General features: G+C 44.3%; 1 protein-coding gene across 7 annotated transcripts in view; it reads right to left on the reverse strand.

Annotated features, from left to right (window-relative positions):
* Positions 1–23,818, reverse strand: part of LOC137653446 (uncharacterized) — a 245,199-nt gene that overhangs the window by 82,413 nt on the left and 138,968 nt on the right. Inside the window, exons 1-2 of one of the 7 annotated variants that reach the window (XM_068386842.1) lie at positions 8,203–8,382; positions 7,801–8,070 (exon numbers count right to left, since the gene is read on the reverse strand). The exons of the other annotated variants lie outside the window; for them this stretch is intronic. Of the exons in view, the coding sequence (XP_068242943.1) occupies positions 7,801–8,070; positions 8,203–8,265 (333 nt within the window). The 5' untranslated portion in view covers positions 8,266–8,382. Of the gene's footprint in view, positions 1–7,800; positions 8,071–8,202; positions 8,383–23,818 lie in introns of those variants that run through there. 7 annotated transcript variants of the gene reach the window in all.

A 23,818-nucleotide genomic window follows, 5' to 3' on the forward strand; every position in this document is an offset into this window, starting at 1 on the left:
AATATGCATAAATATAGGCATAATCAATTTATTTCTATTTGAACACGATGTTGTATGAATATTTATTCATATTTAGGTATAGTTAGAATTGAATATGCACAAATATAGGCACAATCAATTTATTTCTATTTGAACACTATGTTGTATGGATATTTATTCATATTTAGACATAGTTAGAATTGAAAATGCATAAATATAGGCATAATCAATTTATTTCTATTTGAACACGATGTTGTATGGATATTTATCCATATTTATACATAGTTAGAATTAAATATATGCATAAATATAGGCATAGTTATGTTCATATATTTTTATTAGGACTTTCAAGAATAGCTAATGAATATTACCCACGCAAATTCAAAGTGTCATTAAAGTAAGTACAGTTTACTTTGTATTCATGTTAAATCCTTTCCTTTACAGCAAAACAAGAGATTGGCCACCCGTGGTCTGAGTGATCTCTGTCTGTACCGGAGCTCCGGTAACAATCCCCGGTACAAAGGTCCGTCATAGTGACAACGTGAACACCAGAGGAAAACTAATATTAACCTCAATGCTGATCGCCTGTACGATATCCGGTTAAGCCGGAGATTCGATGAAAAGGATCGTAATAACGATATTGTGATTATTCATGAAAAAGGGTTCATACCCTGATTCTGATCGTCTGATTGATCTCTGTTTGTAACTGAGAACTAGTGACAAAGGTCCGTCATCGTGAAAACGTGATCCTCAGCGGTACGATAACATTCTCTAATACTGAATGTGTGTTATCTCCAGTGAAGCCGGAGATTCGATGAAAAAAGGGACCGTAATAATGAAACTGTGAAGTCTTCATCGGTATCACATTGTTAACTCCGGTTCTGGCCGTCTGCTTGATCTCTGTTTGTACCGGAGATCCGGTAGCAAAGGCCCTTCACCGTGATATCGTGACCGTCCCCGGTACGATAACATTAACCTCAATGAATTATTGTGTTATCTCCCGTGAAGCCGGCCGTAACGGTGTAATTATGATCAACCATGACAAAGGTTCGTGTGTAAAAGGCTTCAGCCGGAGTCCGAGTGCCGGATTTCACCGTTGCACTCCAAAAATCTGCTCCTGTATGTTAACTAGTTCTCACCCAATGAGTATCCATTATAGCGGAGCATAACTCAAGGCGGAGCTAAGGGTGTCGGTATAAAACGACCCCAATTAATGACTCTTACACTAACGTACCTATTAATAGTGTTAGCTATATTAACAGTAACCACATCAATAAAAACGTTTATAATATTAAACGTAATATCATCAACTCTGATACTAAGAGGAGGCCTGAATAACTCGTGATCGTATAAAAACGGAGAACGGGAAATTCACCTCTCTTACTCGAGCTAACAAAGAAAACGAGAGAAGGGATAACTCATATCTGTAGAACAGGGAACGAGCAGTCTCTTTTCGCTCTCAAGGTTACATAATAAAAAACTAACATCACACAATAAAACAAGAAAATTAATAAAATTGATTGCTTTTCTTAGTAATTGTAATAACCAAGAACGAAGAATAACGACAACGTAACAAATAAACAAGGATATAGTCTAAATCGAAGCCTCTGAGGCGATTACAAACCAACAGACTAAATCGCTAAACTTTAATTCGCTATTCTTTAAATCGCTATTCTTCGTAGGTCCAAATTGGACTTGCAAGCAAATAAATACCATAGTATAAACTAATAAAAATTAATGATAACACAAAAAGGCCATAAAACGTAAGTGATATAACCTAGATGACAGAGTACCAGATGGGCAAAAATAACTAGAATATTTACCGAAGCGAACATAACCCAAAATGGCTGCCGATACCTCGGCAGGACAATCGCTTCCAAAACTAAAAACCACCATATTGGAAACAGAACAAATGCCCGGTACTGTCAAAAGCTGCCAAAACAAACTATGGTACTTAACATTGGTAAGGGTGAAGTAGCAACGTCAGTCATGTTGAATTAACGACAATCACTTCGAAAAACACTTATCAACTTTGCGGGCAAGTCCAAAACAGAAGGATGACCTGGTGAGCGCGAGTGGTGGGTGTCGGTAGGGTAACCCAACTGTATTCTCTAGGGCCTGTCACGGCCCTCCCCCTTTGATGAAGGGATTATCTAAATGGAAGACAGCCTGTGAATAGTGTTTTACAAACGCCCTTGTTAGATATACGACACCAACAAGGTGCTCGCACGAGGGTTGTAACCTCTGCATTCCATGCTTTTAATTTTCTCTGGTATATTTGGAAGATTCATATCAGAAAAAGTACAAAGAAGGACTTTTTCGCCGGCCGTCACAGGTCGACCCAGAAAAGGGATTTTGACGAAGGAAAAATCTATTTCTGGGGAGATACCTGTGACGCCCGGTGAAAAGGGTCCTTCTTATCTCTTTTCTGATATAAATACTTCCAAATATACCAGAGAAAGTTAAAGCATGGAATGCAGAGGTTACTACCCTCGCGCGAACACCCTTAGGGTGTCATGTATAAAGATAGGGCGTGTGAAAACCACTATTCACAGGTCATCTTCCATTTAGATAAATCCTTCATCAAAACGGGGAGCCGCCACAGCGGCACTAACCAAACTCACCTGATCCACTCAGCGATGCCCGCCTCGAGCGCCATCTATACATCCTTCTATATGAGATGGCTTGGAAAGGAAAGGGACGGGGAAAAACCAGGGAAGGGTTTCACCGGGCGTCACAGGTATCTCCCCAGAAATAGATTTTTCCTTCGTCAAAATCCCTTTTCTGGGTCGACCTGCGACGCCCGGTGAAAATGTACCAGAGAATGCCTTCCAAGCCCACAAAACAAAAGGTAAAGTAAAAACGTTATGCAAAATGGAGGTTATATATTAAGGAACGTACTGTTACATACAAAATAACAAATCCTTTAAATCTAAAATTAAACAATGCCATGAAGGAACAAGAAAATTATACTGTACAATAGCTCAAAAAACGTCATACTGGCATAGACCAAATCATAGGTAGCAAATGGTAAATCAATAATGGCAAGAGGCAAAAAACATGGTAACATAGTATGGGTACAAAAAACATGGCAAACTGTACAATACCCGTGGATAAAAAATATATACAATCCAAAATGAGAGCTACCAAAATGAACAAGGCAACATGACAAACATAGTAATGGGGCTAAACCACCGACATAACAAAATAATGGGGCTTTACACCGACCGAGGTGAGGGGCATCGCGGTGAGAGTGGCAGGTAGGAGGGAGAAGGACGAGAGGTGGACGAAAGGAAGAAAGGTAAGAAATTATTCGGGGGAGATGAGACTCCCAGCTGCAATAGTAGGGAATTTAAGGGCCTGTAAGTTCTTTAAATAGTGGCGTTTGAAAACCATCGCGGATTTCCAACCCGTGTACTTCTTAAGGTCATCAAAATCCATGTTCTGAAAGTAATTGATGGAGGTGGCTACAGCCCGGATATCATGTGCATGTGGAAAAGATTCCGGGTTAGCTTGCTTGATAAAATAAAGGATTTGCTGTCTGATGCCTTGGATGGAAATAGTACCTCCTTGTTCCCTGACAAACAAGGGGCCAGATGAGCGTGATGCAGTCCTAGCTAAAAAGGCCCAAAGCGTAGCAACTGGACACAGAAGCATCTTGGGGTAGAGGAATTATTTTCCAAGGGGACCACCTATTTTCTTGGCTAGGAAAGCTCTATCTGGAGAGAGTAGGACTTCTCCTGATGGGAGGAAATCTAGGTTTTTAGGATTATGGGAGAGAGCTGCTAATTCCGAGATTCTAGCACCTGAGGCCATGGCTGTAAGAAATAAGGTCTTCCTAAGAAGCGAGATGTAAGAGCAGGATTCGTTATCGGTGTCTGAAGCGAGCTTGAGGATGTCGTTCAGAAACCACAAGACCTTTTGTGGACGAACAGAAGGTCTGAGCCTAGCACAGGATTTTGGAATGGATGAAAAATAGGAATCTGCTAGGTCAATATTGAAACCCACATGGAAGATCTTTTTCAAAGCTGACTTAATCGTGGTTATAGTACTACTGTAGCTGCTAGGCCTTTGTCAAATAGGGACCTAAAAAATGAAATGGCCAGGTTAGGGGTCATTCGAGTATCTTCTGAATTCTTTAGAAATTCTGCTAGTTTCTTAACAGCCGAATCATATTGTCTAAGTGTGGAGTCCCTCTTGTCTGATTTGATAAAGAGGAAATTTTCCGGGTCAATATTTGCGTCCTTGTGGGCTGCAAATTTCATGAAATCCACAAAGTTAGGGTTTGCGCTATCCTTGAGGAATCTGACACAGTCCGCGTTTAGACCACTTGGGTCAGCTTGGGGAGTGGGATCCGGAATGGCCGAAGTTTCAACTCTAGGAGGAGAGGAAACCAGCTGCTTTTTGGCCAATGAGGTGCTACCAAAGCCACCGCTTCGTGGAAGGAGCGTAGTTTGGGTAAAACTTTCATTAGAAGATTCACCGGAGGGAATAGGTAAATCTTCTTCCAACGGTTCCAATCCAGGGCTAATGCGTCCATAGCATAAGCCTGAGGGTCCAGGTTCGGGGCCACGTAACAGGGAAGTTTGTGGTTGAGTTGCGTCGCAAACAAGTCTACCTGGAGACCGGGAACCAGTCTGAATATCCACCGGAATGAATTCATGTCTAAGGACCATTCCTATTCTAGTGGTTTTGTCCTGGATAGTGAGTCCGCTATCACGTTCTGGACTCCTGCTAGGTGAGTGGCTGACAGGAACCAGTTCTTTTCGATTGCCAAGGTAAAGATCATGACCAGGACTTGATTCAGATTGGGAGATTTTGATCCACCTCTGTTTATGCAGTGGACTATTGCCGTGCTGTCGGAGACTACCCTGATGTGAGTGGATCATGGAGGGGATAGTCGTTTCAAGGTCAGTAATACTGCCATGGCCTCTAACACGATGTGGAACTGTCTCATAGCAGGGGACCAAGAGCCCTGAAACATCTGGTGTTTGTAGTAGGCCCCCCAACCACTGAGAGACTCGTCTGTGTGAATCGTCAACCGTGGAGGAGGGAATTGCAGAGGAACCGATTTGGAGAGGTTCTCTGGTTTTGACCATGGCCGGAGCCTTCGTATTAAGACTGAGGGGATCTTTGATAGCTTGTCTCGTAATCATGTTGTAGCTCTCTTTCTCCAAACTCGGTTGATGTCCTTGAGTTTGGCTTTCAATAAGAGGTCTGTCACTGAAGCAAATTGGAGTAAGCCTAGAACTCTTTCTAAGGCTCTTCTTGAAAACTGTTTGTTCCTGATGAAGTGCTTTGTCTTTGATGCTATCTCTCTGACCTTTTTGGGGGGAAGAGACAGTTTGTGACTTGTGAGGTCCCAGCGGATGCCTAACCATTCGAATTGGCTTGCTGGTTGGAGGAGAGATTTTTGCAAGTTGACTTGAAATCCTATCTTGTGCAGAAACTGAACCACTTTGGTTGTAGCCTTGTGGCATTCTTGAATCGTGCGTGCCCAGATGAGCCAGTCGTCCAGATAAGCTATCACCATGATTCCCTGGCTCCTGAGCTGTTCTAGCACCGTCTCCCCTAGCTTTGTAAATATCCTGGGGGCGATGCTGAGGCCGAAGGGCATCACTTTGAACGCATAGGATTTCTTGCCTAGGCGGAAGCCGAGGTAAGGAGAGAAGTTTCTTGCTACTGGGACGTGATAATAGGCGTCTGTAAGATCGATAAAGGTGGTGACAGCCCCACGGGGAAGTAAGGTCCGTACCTGAGAGATAGTCAGCATGCGGAACCTGTCGCAAAGAAATGTAAGAATTCAGTTTGGACAGGTCCAGGACCCCACTCAACGCCGACGAATTCTTTTTTGGAACGGTGAACAGGCGGCCTTGAAATTTCAGTGTTCGTACCCTCTTTATGGCTTTCTTCTTCAATAGGTCCTTGGTGTACTGTACTCTTCTAGGATGGGAGTGGGCTTCTGGAAGAAGGACACTGTCGGAGGTGGGGAACCTTGTGCCCATTTCCAGCCCAGGCCTTTGGAGACTATACTGTGGGCCCAAGGACTGAAGGTCCACTGGTCCCGAAACTGGTATAGTCTCCCTCCTACCTGATTCATCTCATTGGGTGGGGTTGAACTTAGCCCCACTTCCTCCCCAGGAACCTCTGGCTCTGGGTCCGCCTCGCTGACGGAACTGACCTCTACCCCTGTTGCCGCCTCTAGGGTATCCTCGAAAGGAACCCGAGGTTTCGTAAGCCTGATTGAAGGCAGGGGAGGTCATCCAAGATGCCACAGGAGCTGGTTGGGTACCCTGAGGTGCCGGGACGAATACGATCTGTTGAGGAGGGGCGGATTTGGATGTAGAGGGAGTTGAAGAGTGAGGGCCTGAAGAATGGTGAAGCTGGCCACGACTAGTCTTGTATGGGGTATAGGACCTTTGCTTCTTCTTAGAGAAAGGTTGTCTAGGCATATTTTCAAATTTACGTTTATTTGAAAGGCCCCATCGAACTTGTAGGTTCTGGTTAACCCTCGCTGCGTCTTGGAGGACTTTATCGACCTCTTCCTGAGGAAAAAGTGTTTTACCCCAGCAGGAGGCGGCGATAAGCCTATTAGGCTCATGCCTAATAGAGGCTTCGGCGAGAACATGTTTTCTGCAATTCGTTCTCGCAGTCCAGAAGTCGTGAAGGTCCGACTGGAACGACTGCAGGAGGTTCTTTGCCTGTACTCTAAAGAGAGGTTTGTCACTGTAGAGGGAAGCTATCAACTCTGAGGATACGACCGAGTTGAGTGACCTAGCCAGCCGGTTTCTTGCTTCGAACTCTACTTTCAATAAGTGGTCCGGAAGCTTGAGGAGTCTCTCCGAGAAGAGAGAGGATGCGCAGTCTGGGTCGAGTTTACCCACCGTAAAAGTAGCTGAGGCATCGTGCCAGAGCGCCGAGGTGCCTGGGACGAGGAGAGAGGTGGGATCTGTCTCTTTAGGGGTCGGCATGGGGATGCTGTCCTTAACTGACTGAATAGTCAATTCAGCAATCTTATCAGTAAGAGGAGACAGGATGGACTGAGGAGTGATGAAGATGGTGTACACTCCCTTGTGAGGAGTCAACTTAGAGTTGACGCATCCCCATTCCGCGAGAGTACGAACCCAGACAGCTTGGGCTTGCTCTTTAGGGAATATTACCGTCTCCTTTGGGACCTTGTCCATCCGGATCAGGGCATGTTCCTTCAGGCGAACAAAGCCATTGAAGGGGAACTGGAGATCAGGAGGCTAGAACTCCAGATCGTCTAGAGGGCGTGTCCCCAAGTCTTCTAGAGTAAGCGTGCCGTCCAAATAAGGAGCATGCCTAGCGAACCGCCAAGGGTTATTCTTATCAAAAGGCGGCAGCTTAGAGGTGTCAGGACCTAGGGGCGGAGCAGGCCGAGACCCCGCACGGAGGCGGCTAGCCACCATGTCCTTGAGCTCCGATATGACCCGAGTGTGTCTGCAGCTTTGACTCCATCATATCCTGAATCATCTCCATGGTTATGTGGAAATCCGAGGAGCTACCTACAGCTGAAACCTTGGACTTTGCGGACTTACTCCTCTTTCCTTTAGTAGGAGGAGGAGTTCATGACAGCATTGGGATGTCAGGGGCTGAGGAAGGTCCAGGGACCGGAGATATAGATTGTGGCGAAGCCGGATTAATGGGTTTGGGTTTAATTTTGGGTATTGGCTTAACCTTGGGACGGACCGAGACGGAACCCTCCCAAGGGGAAGCCTGGGGCTTGTAAAAGCCGAGGAAGGAAGAAGTAGAGGAAGGAGTAAGGGAAAGAAAGGATTCTGCCAACTCTGCACCACTAACCTGCTCATCCATAAGTTCGGTGTGGATGTCGAGGGTGGAGATGTCGCCGGAGAGCTGGTGTTCCTCTTCCACAGGAAGGGCCGCCCTGATACCCTCAATGATGGGAGAAGCTTGCTCCAAGGGTACCGCGGCCGAGGACGAACTGGGAAACAGCCGGGAGGCCATGTCCGCGTCGAGGAGGTAAGGACAACCAGTTGGGGTATTCCTCCCAAAACCAGACACCCAAGTCCGGAGGCTGGTTTTGGCCATCCGGAGCGAATCTTCGTCAGCCTGAAAAAGGGGAGTAACTTTAGAACGACAGAAGGCAAACTCCTATGAATATCAAGATTATTAAGAGAAATATCTATATAATCAGCTGAGCCTCAATATATTAGCATGAATGATAAAATTGAGAAATCTTACATCATCGAGGAGAATGGAGGAGAGCTCATAGCACAGCGTGCACGCCTCCGGGAACCAGACCATGTAAGAGGGCTGGCCAGCTTCCCGGACAAAGGAGATCGCACAGTGGGCGTGGGACCGGCAGACGTCATGGCCTACCGGATCCAGAAAAGTTGCAGGGCAGCCCTTGGTGGCACAGCGCACTTTCTGTAATAAAAAGGTAAAATAAGTATAAAGTCTCCCGGAGGCTTTAACTTAACAATAATAAAAATAAGTAAAGCTATAGGGAGATTCTAGTTGATGTGAAGGGATGGGTTCGTGTAATATAAGGAGCCGGAGCTCCGCCGTAATTACTACAATGATAAAAATATGAGAGAATACTCCTTAGTAGACCGGAGAAAAATATTGCATATAGAGGAGCCGGAGCTCTTAAGTAATTACTGATTAAAGATAAGGCATATTGGTATGGGAGAGCGCCGTAGTGCGACGGAGGCCCGGAGGGGGGGGGGAAGATCCTTAATCCATATAAGGGACAAGTAAAAATAATTCAATAACTTGATCTCCGAAAGGATCTCTGGTAGGTGACTACCGGAGAGAATAACAAAGGTGGGGGGGCCGAGATTCATGTGATTGTCGTGTGAAACTATGGGCCGTAGCCGGAGTCAAGGTGCGGAGGGCCAACGAGGGAAGGATTCCCTGCCGAAGGAGCGCACTAGATTAATAGGTAAGCGAGCGTTCCCAGCTCATAGTAGTGAAAACTCATTGCGGAGTCTGATGGAGGTCCTGACCCAACTCCCAGGCCGGAGCGGGGAGAGGGTGGGACTAGGGGGAGGGGGAACGGGAGGCAGCTCAAGGCAGGCCAACTAACCTATAATAGACTAACACGAACAGGATCTAATAATACAACCAACATTAGCCAAAAATATAAGAAAGAACGAAGTAACCTGGTAAAATTAAAAACTCGTCTAAGACGAAGAAATTCCCAGAAGGGGGAGATAGAGAGAGGGAGAACCCGAGTCTGTATGAAAGAAAACAGGAACTCCAGCCTCTCGCACTCGGCGGTTACAACGATCAATCTAAAATAACACGAACCCCAAAAATACATAAAACACATCTGTCCGATTAAAAATAATAAAAAAGAAATGTAACGAAGAATAACGAAAAACGCCAACTAAGTTGATGGTACTAAACTGTAATAAAACCCCGAACGTTATTCTTCGTTAACAAGATACGGACTCGTAAATGACTAATAAGTACCAAATGATAAAAATAAATCTGTTCAAAATAAGTGGCACAAAGCCTATGATCTAGTATAAGATTAAAAAGAACCTAGAATGACAAAAGTACCAAAAGGGCAACAAATCTAGCAAAACTGAAACGGACTGAGCGTAAACAAAAAAAATGGCCGCGAGGGCCGCGGGAAGGCATAAAGCCGAACACACTAGAACACTCCCTATTACTTAACATTAACATGCCCGGTACTAAAAATAATGTCAAAACAATCTATGGTACTTAACATTGGCGTAAGGGTAAGGAGAGCTTCAGCCATGGCGAAGAAATCCAAAAAACAGCCAAAACAAGAGAGCACAAAAACAGGGTAATTGTCAAACACGAGTCCAAAAGAAGGATAAGTAGATGGCGCTCGAGGTGGGTGTCGCTGAGTGGATCAGGTGAGTTTGGTTAGTGCCGCTGTGGCGGCTCCCCCTTTTGATGAAGGATTTATCTAAATGGAAGATGACCTGTGAATAGTGGTTTTCACACGCCCTATCTTTATACACGACGCCCGTAGGGTGCTCGCGCGAGGGTAGTAACCTCTGCATTCCATGCTTTAACTTTCTCTGGTATATTTGGAAGTATTTATATCAGAAAAGAGATAAGAAGGACCCTTTTCACCGGGCGTCACAGGTCGACCCAGAAATAATAATAAAAGACTCGGGTTTGTATAGTTGAAGAAAAATATAAATCATCTCCAAATTCATCACTTGTTCCAATACAAATACAAACTTTTGTCCTTTACACAGGATACTTGTCCTAAGGTGGGAGGAAGGCCCCTTCAAACTGGTTAGAAACTTATCCCAGGTTACTAAGTTGTCATACCTTTTTTGGGGCAGAGCCAATTTTCCTTTACACCTCGAACACCATTGGTTTGACAATACCAGCGGGTCCAGCGCTGATGCAACAAAGGATGCAGAGCAGAAAATTGTGTTGTAACAGCAAGGTATATGTATACAAATGGGTTTGCCTGGTTACAACAAACTTCCCTTCTCAAGTAGTGTGCGATATGACACTTCTATACCATGTAATAGAAAAGCTACTTGTAAAGTGGAACTTGCCCACAAACGAAATAGTTCCATCTGACTGTTTCTGATGGCGTGCCCCAGAAGAGAGAGAGAAGAAAGTGAAAGGAACGGGCAGTCAATTTTCATTTTCATTAAGTTTAACATGTAACCTCCATCCTTGATCTAATATTAACTAGTCATTTGAAAGGACCCAAGGCAGCTACATTACTTACTGTGTAGCTACTACAGGTCCTTGAGAAAGGTGGCTAGGGACCTGTGGGTAGGTAATGGGCCATAAACATTGACTTAGGCTACACGTCAGCCTGGAGCATCTGCGCTACAAATTCTTACGGAATGACAGGGTTGTAACTACTCACGACAAGAGTTTTACCCCGACCTCAGCCCGAAGCAGGAGGTGAGAGTGGTGAATGAGCACAGTCAATGACTTCCCTCAGCCAAGTTGTATTTAGTCACTGCCTTCAAGTCTTGTGCTGAGGAGCTGCAGACAAGGTAGAGTAGTTTTTGTACATGTAAAGTAACAGTCAAGCCCCTACAGAACCAAAGAGTAGTTTATCAAGATTGTTGGCTACATTTTTAAGGCTGGTGATCCGAGAAAGGTATCCAGGCATCTAGAACAAACTTATTTTGCGTTTTAGCCAAAGGCTCAGGAATGAAGGGGGACGAGACTTACCCCCAGCATTCGGTAATTGTTACGTTAAAGGAGAGTTCATGGAGCTTGCTAACTCACTTGGAGGTTGAGGCAAGCAATAAATCAGTTGAGTGATTGAGTTTTCTGCCATCCTGACATTAAGGCATTGAAGCCAATATTTGTGAAAAAAGATAAAAGGAAATTCAATTTAAGAAGTAAAGATGTCCTTTAAAAAGTTAGTTTTCTTTCATCTGGAATCAGGCAGGCTGTTCGTGTGATCGTATCGAGCAGTGTCCACTCATGGCTCTCTACTGTCAATTGGCACAACTGCAAAGAAACAGCACTTCCTTTGTTACCTGTCTTTACAGTGCTGCTGTCACTTATTCTCACCACTGAGTGACCAGTAAAAGGAAGGCATAATTGTTGGGAGCATGAAATAAGATTGATGTACCAGGTTGGTTCTTTGTACCGATTCTAAGGGTTGTAGGTGGTGAGCTCCCCATTCTTTTATAATGCATCCATGAACCAACGAACTTTCGGTGGACTCGCTAGGAGGGAAGGAGCCCTTCAAAGGGTTTGTCCTGTACAGCACCATTCCAGATCAAGGCTGGGACGTTCCATGAGAAATACAGTACTAACAGAGGAGGGTCGCTGTCTTGTGACCTGTCTCTTCAGTTTCTATTGAAGGGACTGTAGGTGGAGACTACCATTTGGGACATTCAGCCCCAACCAAAGCTATGCTGGCAGATGGGGCTGTTGAAGGCAAGGGAAAGCTACCTTGAGGAGGTGCTAGTTCGTTCTCAAGTGGGATTATACTTTCCACAAAGGTTTCAATGTCTATTTCCAAATAAATTAGTCTGCTTGGGGTCCAGGCCGACTTCTTCCAATTCACACAACCCTCAAATCATGATAGAAAGAGAGGAGTTTATTCTGGTAGAGGAGACGACCATCTATGTCTGCCAAAATCATCTAATCATCAAGGTTGAGCAGAAGACAAATGCCATTTGTGTGCTCATGCTGATACGAGAGTACTGTATACTCTGTGAAGACTTACAGAGCTGTTGAGATACCAATGCAAGGAACTTAACTGGTTCCTTGCTAAAACTGACAAAACTGGGCTATTTCCTGGATCCAAAAAGTTTAGATATATACAGTATGTCTATTGCCTTGGTCTTGTCATAAATGCTAAACATGTGGAAAAATTACTAAATATTTATCACATGCGATCTCTTGTCTTAAACCATGTTGGCTGTCTATCAGAAGATTGTTTTTCTGTATATGTTCTATTATTATTATTATTACTAGCCAAGCTACAACACTAGTTGGAAAAGCAAGATGCTATTAAGCCCAAGTGTTCCAAGAGGGAAAAATAGCCCAGTGAGGAAAGGAAATAAGGAAATAAATAAATGAGATCAAATTAACAAATTATTCTACAAACAATAATGTCAAAACAGATATGTCATATATAAACTACAAAAAGACTAGTGTCAGCCTGTTCAACATAAAAACATTTGCTGCAACTTTGAACTTTTGAAGTTCTATTGATTGAATTAACCGATTATGAAGATCATTCCACAACTTGGTCACAGCTGGAATAAAACTTCTAGAATACTGTGTAGTATTGAGCCTCATGATGGAGAAGGCCTGGCTAATAGAATTAATTTCCTGCCTATTATTACGAACAGGATGGAATTGTCCAGGAAGATGTGAATGTAAAGGATGGTCAGAATTATGAAAAATCTTATGCAACATGCATAATGAACTAATTGAACGACTGTGCCAAAGATTAATATCTACATCAGGAATAAGAAAGACCGTAAGTTTCTGTCCAACAAATTAAGATTAGAATCAGCAGCTGAAGACCAGATAGAAGAACAACACTCAAAACAAGGTAAAATGAAAGAATTAAAACACTTCTTCAGACTAGATTGATCACCAAAAATTTTTAAAGACTTTCTCAATAATCAAATTTTTCGTGCAATTGAAGAAGACAGACCTAATGTGTTTCTCAAAAGTAAATTTGCTATCAAGATTCCCACCTAAAATTTTAAAAGTGCCATACAAAGTTAAAGAAACATTATCAATACTGAGATCCGTATGTTGAGGAGCCACTGTCCTTGACCCAATTACAATCATACTTTGAGTTTTGTTAGGATTCAACTTCATACCCCATAATTTGCACCATGCACTAATTTTTGTTAGATCTATATTAAGGGATTCAGCAACCCCAGATCTACATTCAGGGGATAGAATTGATGCAAAGAGGATCATCATCTGCATATGCAACAAGCTTGTTTTCTAGGCCAAACCATATGTCATGTGTATAAAGTATGAAAAGTAATGGGCAAAGAACATTACCCTGTGGAACACCAGATATCACATTCCTATACCCACTATGGTGCCCATCAACAACAACTCAGATCTATTGCTTAAAAAACCAATAATAAAGCTAAAAAATTACCCACCCACTCCCAACTGTGAGTTTGAAAACAAGGGCCTCAGGGTTAACATAGTCAAAGGCAGCACTAAAATCAAGGCCAATCATACAAACTTCCTGCCCACAATCAAGGGATTTCTGTACAACACTAGAGATTGTAATCAAGGCATTACATGCTCTAAGGCCTTTACGAAAACCAAGTTGCAAACTAAGGAATAGATTATTGCCTTTACGAAAACCAAGTTGCAAACTAAGGAATAGATTATTACCTTCAGCAAACCTATTAAGACGTTTTGCCAGAAGACGTTCATAAACGTTAGATAATATGGGAGTTATGGAAATTGGGTGGTAATCAGTTGGACTTGAGCTACCACGAAAACATTTGTTACATATAGGAGTGACATTACCAATTTTCCAACAAGTGCTAAAACCTCCTCTTCTTGCTAACTTGTGCAAAATAACATAGCTTTGGAGCCAAGAAATCTCCAGTCTTTATAAAAAACAAAGGAAAAATACCATTTGGGTCTACACCTCCATGACCATCAATGTCCATCAACAGCTTTAATTTCATTTCATGAGATCAAAAAGCTAAACTAGTTAGTTTAGCATCAGGTAAACAGGAATGAGGAAGTTCAAGTTTTTCATTACTCTGTTTACTGTCAAAAACATCAGCCAAAAGGATTGCCTTTTCCTTTGGACAGTGAGTGACAGCCATTTGGTTTCAAGTAAAGGAGAAACTGTTGTATCTACACCAAAGAGTGCAGATTTAAGGGTATACCACCATTTATGTTCCTGAGTTGTACCAGAAAGGGCTTCTTTTATGGTTAAATTTTATTCCTTTTCAGTTGAAGCATAAACTCTGAGCAAAAGCTTGAAGTTGAGAATAGTTATTCCAGATCAAATCTGATCTGTTACCCTACCAAAGATGATAGGCCTCCAGCTTCTCCAAATCAGCACGCCGACAATCATCATTGAACCACGGTTTTTCCTTCACACGGTAACTTAGCACACGAGAAGGGATACGCCCATCAATTATATTGACTAGATTCTCATTCAAAGGGACAACAGGATCAACAAAATATATAATTGTGACCAATTCAAGCACATAAGATCATGCAAAATCCCATTCCAGTCTGCTTGAGAGTTCATATAAATTATACAAGAATATGATACATCAGGGACAGGCTGCTCAGTTTTCACTACTAATGAAATCAAGGCATGATCAGATGTCGACTGGAGAACCAACCTTACTTGTTATAATGCCAGGGGAGTGTGTACACGTGGTTCAAGCAATTACCAAATCTGTGAGTAGCTTCACTTATGATTAGCTCACAGCCTGATTCAGAGGCAAAGTCTAAAGCTCTTAAGCCATAGCAATCAGTAGGAGAGAGAGAATTTAACCACTCCCTATGGTGAGCATTGAAATCACCAACAAAGACAAAAGAAGCCTTTCTATCATCATCTTGTATCTTAGCCATAATGGTGAGAAGACAATCTAAGATAGAATAATCCATGTCTGGATTCTGGTAGATCGAACAAATAAAAGTTATGCCTGCCTTAAACTTTCATTACCTGAATCTCATGACATCCACATTCATAGCAGGACTTTTAAGAATCACACCGCCATTCCCCTGGCCCTAGGGATGGCATGTTTCAACATTATTGGCTTCTTAAAACCAGTTATAAGGAGCTCAGATGAGTGCCTCATATTAGAAACCAAAGTTTCTGAACACAAAAGAATATCATACTGTCTGGGCGCAACTGAAAGGACTTGAATATTTGCATGAAGACCACGAATATTGCAATACAGTAAAACATTGACGAAATCTGGGACGTACTGGTCCCGGATTTTGCTCAATGTCTCCAGACAGCATATAAGGAGGAATGAATTGAATTGAATATAGGATTTAGGCATTAAGCCAAGCACTGGGGCATCAAAGGCCATTCAGCGCTATATAACTAAAATCATTCAATCATATCTGTACACTCACACCATTTAGTATCATTTTAACCTTTAAATACAAATTGTAACACTTTCATACAATAAAATCTAGATGTGAAATAAATAGGGATTAAAAGGGTAAAATAAATAAATAAATTAATAAAATCAATTATAGCTCGTAATATAACCCAATACTTTGTATAAATTTTCTCAAGTTCAGGGTATTACAGTTTTCCCCCAGTATATCTCTTAAAGGTTTGTCCTGGAGTAAATGTGTCCTCCTCTGAAGATTAAAAACAGGACAATCGACTAAAATATGTTTAACATCCATTGTCACTTGACAGGTATTACAAAGAGGGGCCTGTCTCCCTTCCCCACTCTTCATTAAATAATTGTGCGTTGCATGTGTATGACCAATACGCAGCCTAGTTAAAATAATGGTATCCCTTCTACTTGTAGAATTACAAGATAACCATTTATCCACCAATGGGTGGATTTGTTTCAATTTTGTATTGGTGGTCAGTTCAGACCATCGAGCTTGCCACTTATTTTTACAGTAAAGATGAATCTCACTATTAAGATCTTTGTAAAGAATACTCAAGGGGGATGGATTACTTAGCCCTGAAGCTTCCTTTGCTGCCTTATCTACTTGTTCATTCCCATCCACCCCAACATGGGCAGGGACCCAACAGAAGTGAACACTGATACTCTTCCTAGACTGCAGAAGTACTAACCAGTCCTGCACCTCTTGTACTATATGATGGCCTGGCATAATTTGTTTTAATGAGAGTAAAACACTATTGGAATCCATAAAAATTGTATAAAAACTATTTTGGTTGCCATTTTTAAAAATATGTTGGACTGCGAGAATTATTGCATACAGCTCAGCAGTAAAAATTGAACAAGAGGATGGGAGTTTCCTTCTAATAACAATATCGCCCACCACAGCTGCACTTCCAACTCCTGCAGCCAATTTGGAGCCATCTGTAAAAACATTTTTCCCATGATGTTGAGCAGCATGATTTAAAAACTCACTTTTCATTACCCTACTAGGTAAGGTATTTTTCCCTCCTGCCGTAAAACATACTTTAACAGGTGGATTACACCAAGGAGGAGACTTGGGATATCCTACCTCTGCTATCTGTGCTGTTAACAAGCCTACTTCTCTAGCATCATTTTTCAGCTGTACTTCCAAAGGCTTAGGGGCGCTAGATCTGTTAGGAGCCCGATCTAAAGGCGCCCTAACATATTTACAGTTAGGATTGTTTCTCACAGCAAGGGACTAGCTAAAAACCTCAAACTCAACTCCTCTCTGCGAATGGAAAGGGGAGGTATGCCAGAATCAACATAGAGACTGTCAATGGGCATATAAGGAGGAGCCGATACACCATGCAAGGCTAAATACACTCCAGGACAGCCACTTCAACTGACAGGACAGCCACTTCAACTGAAGGGAGGACAGTAAGGATGGTTGTGAGAAGAAAAAGAATCAGATAAGGAAAAGCCAACTTATTAATAAACCACCAGGCATCCATGGCCCTTCTGTTAAGCCTGCCCAACACACCATTTAAAAAAAAAAAACAAGAGATAAAAAGAAAAAGAAAATACCGTGCTTGAGTGTACCCTCAAGCAAGAGAACTCTAACCCAAGACAGTGGAAGACCATGGTACAGAGGCTATGGCACTACCCAAGATTAGTCAATAATGTTTTTTTTTGGGCTAAAGCCATGTCGTCCTAATGGAAGCTTCCTATAGACAGCTTTCTAAGGGATATTTGGTTAGTGATACTCCCAGAGAATTGACCATAGCTCTCTAGAATTCTAACTCCTGGCGTGAGTATCCTTAAAATTTTCCTCAAGGATATCGCATAATATCAGAGGACGTATAACTTGATACGACACATGGCAATCTTCACCCCAAATAGAGATTTTGCTCTGAGGGGGAAGAGTGGCGAAATCGAAGGGGAGCCGTTATCAAGGTTACCCTTCCATCCCTACTATTACAGGGCCCAAAATGGTGGCTCATTTCTTATTCAGTAGCGCTTTCGCACGGTTTATCTCCCTGCTTATCTAGTGTTCTAGACCGCTATTTTGAGGATTTTAACATGTATTCTCCAGCATCTTCTGCCTCTGGAAAGTTGAGTATTTAATCTTTCCTGTGCATAATTTTTAGCTCCCTTCTCAGTGAAATTAGCATAAATTTAATGTGTTTATTGGAGCATAGCCGGTAACCAGAGGCGCCATTTTGGACGTCGTTCATCATGCATGCTTTATTTAGTCAGCAGAACGACATTTAATGAATTATAGATATTTAGGCAAAATTATGCTAGTGAAGATAAGATCATGCACGTATTTTCCTCTTCCTTAAATGTATTGATCGTATACGTTAGTGTCACGGTGATATAGCGGTAGCCGAGATCTCGCCCTGCGCTAGACTAACCTAGCCTACGCGCTTTAGTATACTTTCATACATTATCCCCGTTTACCCTCACGTATCGTTTTATCAATTCAACAGGAGATAGTATATCTCCTAGAATTAATTATATAATTCGATACTAGTCTCTTTCGGAGATTTAAGGGTAAACCCTTCCTTCCCTCCGAGTGTCACCATTAGGCGATAACCCTATCTTGGTCTTACCATATAGTACACTCCGGCTTGTTTTTACGACAGTAACTCAGAGTATTGTCTTTAATGCCAACAACTTGGCTGCCGGGTGAGTAGTCACTCCCCTGCCGGCTTATAGTTGTAGACATTGGAAGCCTAGCTTCCCTAGCCCACATCCGAAGTGGTAGTACGATCCCGCCACCTTCTCGCTTGTGGTCTAGAAGACAAGTCTTGTTTCAGCAAGGCCCTGGACTGAAGAATCGATATTCTTCTGCCGGCGCTGATATTGAAACGATGTTTCTGATTGTGTCTGGAAATGGCCGGCAATCCTGCCGCCTTCACCCGACACAACACACAAGACCCTTTCCCTGCCCCCCTCTGTCCTTTAGCGATGGCCTAGCCATCGCATGTCTTTGGCTGGTGTCCTACAATCTCCCCGCTTGCCGGGTAGACTGTGGCGCCGGCCAGGCTCCTACATAGGCGGATTGATAGCAGCTCTGACCTTCCCCTACGGACGCAAGGCTCCGGGAAAGGTTGTGCCAGCCAGGACGGCTGCTGGTGGGAGACACCGAGTGTTCTTCAGTCCTCCCTTGGACTGCCATCCACATCCCTGAAATCAGCAGTAGCCGGCAGCAGATCTTGTGGCTGGGAGGATGCTAGAATGATTCATTCCCCCTTCCATTTGAACCCTCATTCTGGAGGAAGGCAGTAGGAATAATAATACCTACACCCTTATTTATTGTACTAAACTATATTAATAAGGTAGCCCTTCTCTGCATACTTTCCCTCTCTCTGTAGGCTAGACCAGTGCACAAGTATGTCTTTTTCCTATTTCCTTTCTAGCTTACTATCCTAAGCTATAATGGTTAAGATACCAAAAAGTTTAATGCATGACATTTTTATTTATCAAGTGTGATAAATTACCGCATACTCATTTCAACTTCCTTTCTTTACAGGAGGAGCAGAAAGTGAAGTGTCAGGTGATCTACTGTAACCACTAAAGTAGGAACTTTTGTGGTCACACTAAGTGCAGGTCTCATGCCGCCTGCGTTGTTACAACCGAAACCTTGAGGTATTGGGACCCCAAGGACTGCAACGTCTGCTCGGCTTTGGTAGCCAAGGGTTTCGGCGACCCCAAGTCAGCGGAGTCGAGGGATGCAGCACGCAAGAATGAATGAATGATTTAAAGTTCTCAGGCATCCTGACATCTAAGGTCATTGACGCCGGGCAGCACGCAAGAAGCTTCGCAAATGGGTAAGAGGGTTACAAAAGAACTCTCCGGGACTGTACCTTCCCAACAATAGGATGCAAAGCTGGCTGTTCCCGAAAGCTACAACTGATGCCGTCGTACAGGAGGAGCAGAAAGTGAAGTGTCAGGTGATCTACTGTAACCACTAAAGTAGGAACTTTTGTGGTCACACTAAGTGCAGGTCTCATGCCACCTGCGTTGTTACAACCGAAACCTTGAGGTATTGGGACCCCAAGGACTGCAACGTCTGCTCGGCTTTGGTGGCCAAGGGTTTCGGTGACCCCAAGTCAGCGGAGTCGAGGGATGCAGCACGCAAGAAGCTTCGCAAATGGGTAAGAGGGTTACAAAAGAACTCTCCGAGACTGTACCTTCCCAACGATAGGATGCAAAGCTGGCTGTTCCCGAAAGCTACAACTGATGCCGTCGTACAGGAGGAGCAGAAAGTGAAGTGTCAGGTGATCTACTGTAACCACTAAAGTAGGAACTTTTGTGGTCACACTAAGTGCAGGTCTCATGCCACCTGCGTTGTTACAACCGAAACCTTGAGGTATTGGGACCCCAAGGACTGCAACGTCTGCTCGGCTTTGGTGGCCAAGGGTTTCGGTGACCCCAAGTCAGCGGAGTCGAGGGATGCAGCACGCAAGAAGCTTCGCAAATGGGTAAGAGGGTTACAAAAGAACTCTCCGAGACTGTACCTTCCCAACGATAGGATGCAAAGCTGGCTGTTCCCGAAAGCTACAACTGATGCCGTCGTACCCCAGGCACGACCCAGGCCTCCCTGCGTCCAGATCGCAGTCGAGGCTGATGTTACTGAGGCATTGCAAGGCATGGACATCCCCCAAGAGGAAAGGCTGTCTGAAGTGTCCACGGACACAGAAGAATCTCCTTCGGGTCGATCCTGAGGAAGTCTACTCTACCACCCAGAGGAGATGAAGACGACGACTCGACAGAAGCGGAGGAGCCCCTCCTGCCTGTGCCGGCAGCAGAGTTGACACCGTCTACGTCTTTGGCTCCTACGAGAGAGCTCTGCGAAGCGACACGAACAGTCACCTCCCGAGGGTCTTACAAGCGACCCAGAGTACAAGACCTACCATCCTGCTCCGAGACCAATCCCTGGAGGTATGCGGAGTTCATGCCTATCACCAACAACAAACTCTCCATCTCTGAGAAGTTGGGAGTCGTCCACCTGGACAACATTCAGTTCTGGCCGAACTTCAATGCCTACCCGGAGTGCTTCATCCGGCTGAAGCATGAACCAGCGTCAAAAGAAGAGATGGAATCAAAGGTCGTCTTGGTATTCAACCAGGACAAGGCACAGACGCTCTTGATGAGTAGCCCGAAGAAAGCCAGTTATACCAACTCGCGAGTTTCTGCACTGAGCAAGAAACACCCTACCTTTCTTGCTCTTCTTCAAGAGCCTTCCCCTTTATGTCGAAGGCTTTTCAGAGTGTTGCCAAGGCGGTTGAGGCAGGCAAACCATGCCCTACACTAGAGGAGTGTAGACCTCTGTCTATGGCTTTGTCCACATATGAGTAGGAAAACTTGAAGCTGACATCTCGGGACAGCAGTTCAGCGAGAACCTACCGAAGCTATCGGACTTTCTCTTGCGAAGGAACAAGAGACAAAAGAGGCTAGCTGCTTCTTTCTCCCTCTAAAACTGCAGAGAGATGTGTGCAGGCAACAACAGCACCCCAGATATACTCACGGTCCTGGCCAAGATGCACATGGCCACCCTCGTAAAGGACCTATACGCTTTAATGAAGGCCAGGAGAGCCTGTAGGGAGTTCGTGTTTGCCGCTGCAACAGTGAAACATGCCGCTGCAACAGTGAAACATGCTGCTGCAACAGTGAAACACGAACCCAGGAAGCTGATTTCTTCCAGTATCTGGGGTAAGGACCTCTTCCCAAAAGAAGTGGTTAAAGAGGTAGTTGAGAAAGCCGCAACGGAGAATAGGAACCTTCTCCAAAAGTGGGGCATCTCCTCACAGAGGAAGTCTTCCCCCGGATGTGGGTCCCCAACCCAAACAGAAGACAAAGAAGCCAAGACTACGTTCTCCGCCTACTCAGCAACATCCCACAGTCACCATGACCGCGATGCCCCAAGTGGTCACTCAGCCACAGACCACCTTCCATGTGGTGCCTCAACAGCTGGTTGCCCAGTCACCAGCTTTCAACCCAGGGTTTGAGAGGCACACTACTACCTTTCATCCGAAAGGAAGAAGTTCTCGACGGGGCTCCTCAAGACACCCCTCACGAGGCAGGGGAGGACGCGGTCAGGGTGGCAAGCCCTCCGGACCACCTAAGCAATGAGATTCTACAGGTAGGAGGAAGACCAACACTTTCAGAATCGTTGGACCTTCGATCCCTGGGCCCACAGCCTAATAAAAAATGGACTATGATGGAAATGGAGCAGATCTCCACCTTCATTTCCTCAGATATTCCAACACACCATCCCCTTACTGGAAGAATATACCTTAGAACTATTAAACAAGTAGGTTATAAAGAAAGCAAAGTCCATCAAATTCCAGGGAAGGCTTTTTTGTGTTCCTAAGAAGGACTCGCACAAACAGTGTCATTCTGGACATGTCGCCACTCAACAAATTCATCGAGAACAAGTTCAGGATGCTAACCCTTTGACACATCAGGACCCTGTTACCGAAAGGGGCGTACACAGTCTCAATAGACCTGGCAGATGCTTACTGGCACCTTCCAGTCAGCCGCCCCCTATCCTCCTACCTAGGATTCAAGCTACAGAAGACAAAGTATGTCTTCAGAACCATGTCCTACGGACTAAACATAGCCACAAGGATCTTCACGAAACTTCCGGACGCAGTCGTGCAACAACTACGCCTAGAAGGCGTTCAGGTAGCAGCGTACTTGGACGACTGGCTGGTGTGGGCAGCATCCAAGACTGCTGGTCTGCAAGCATCCAAGAAATTGATCCAGTTCCTGGAACATCTGGGATTCAAGATCAACTTCAAGAAGTCTCGCCTCTCTCCAGCTCAAGAGTTTCAATGGTTGGGAATCCATTGGAACGAAGTCACACTGCCTCTCCATTCCACCAAGAAAGGGGAGAGAGATCATGGGTTCTGTCAAGAGACTACTGAAATCCGACAGGATCTCAAGACGCGAACAGGAAAGAGTACTGGGCTCTCTCTAGTTTGCAGCAGTAACAGACCCAGTGCTAAGAGCACAGCTGAAAGATGCGTCAGGAGTATGGAAAAGATACACATCAAACGCTCGAAGAGATCTACAGAGACCGGTACCGACCTTACTATGATCACTTCTCAAGCCGTAGTCGAAGGTCAAGAGCCTAACTAGGACCCTACCCTTACAACCACCTACCCCATCGGTGACCATCCACACGGATGCCTCAACGGAAGGATGGAGAGGTCACTCCCATCAAAGGAAAGCCGAAGCGACCTGGTCATCCCTGTTCAAGACCTTTCACATCAATATTCTGGAGGTCATGACAGTCCTCTTGATGCTGAAGAAACTATCCCCCAACAGATCAGCCCACATCAGGTTGGTCTTGGACAGCGAAGTAGTAGCGAGATGTCTGAACAGACAAGGCTCGAGATTGCCCCACATCAACCATGTGATGTTAGCCAGGCTCGAGATTGCCCCACATCAACCATGTGATTTTAGCCATCTTTCATTTAGTGAAAAAGAAGAGATGGCACTTATCAGCAGTTCACCTACAAGGGTTCCGCAATGTGATGGCGGACGCTCTATCCAGGCTAAAGCCGATAGTCAGAATGGTCCCTGGACACAGACTCATTCTCCATCTTGGAAAAAGTCCCAGAACTGCAGATCGACCTCTTTGCGATGAGCAACAACAAGAAACTACCTCGATATGTAGCCCCCATATGAGGACCCTCTGGCAGAAGTGACGGATGCCATGTCCATCGTTTGGTACACATGGACCCAGATCTACCTGTTCCCTCCAACAAATCTCCTGCTGAAAGACCTCAACAAGCTCTGATTCTTCAAGGGAACTGCAGCAGTAGTGGCCCCAAGTGGCCCAAGAGCAATTGGATCCCTCTGGTAATGGAACTGAAACAGACTGGTCCCTCTACCAAACCCATCCCTCTACCAAACCCAGCTCTATCCCAATTGGTTCAGAAGTAGACTGTCTTTGCTTCATCACAGAGAACTCAAAACCTTCATCATGATTTTCTCGCCTTAGCAGTCAAGTAAAGATTTGGGATCTCGAAAGGCAGTATAGACTTCTTAGAAGAATACAAGTTAAGTCAATCTGAAGACAATACGAATCGTCTTGGAAAAAGTGGGTTGCTTTTGTTAAAGCAAGAAGGCCGAAAGAAATCTCAATAGACTTCTGCCTGTCCTCCTTCATCCACCTTCACGAGCAAGGCTTGGCTACCACCACGATAACTACGTGTAAGTCAGCTTTGACTAGACCTCTTCTGTACACCTTCAGGTGGACCTGGCGAATGAAATCTTCAACAAGATTCCGA

This window comes from Palaemon carinicauda, chromosome 14 (assembly GCF_036898095.1).
Source record: "Palaemon carinicauda isolate YSFRI2023 chromosome 14, ASM3689809v2, whole genome shotgun sequence".
Taxonomy (NCBI): domain Eukaryota; kingdom Metazoa; phylum Arthropoda; class Malacostraca; order Decapoda; family Palaemonidae; genus Palaemon; species Palaemon carinicauda.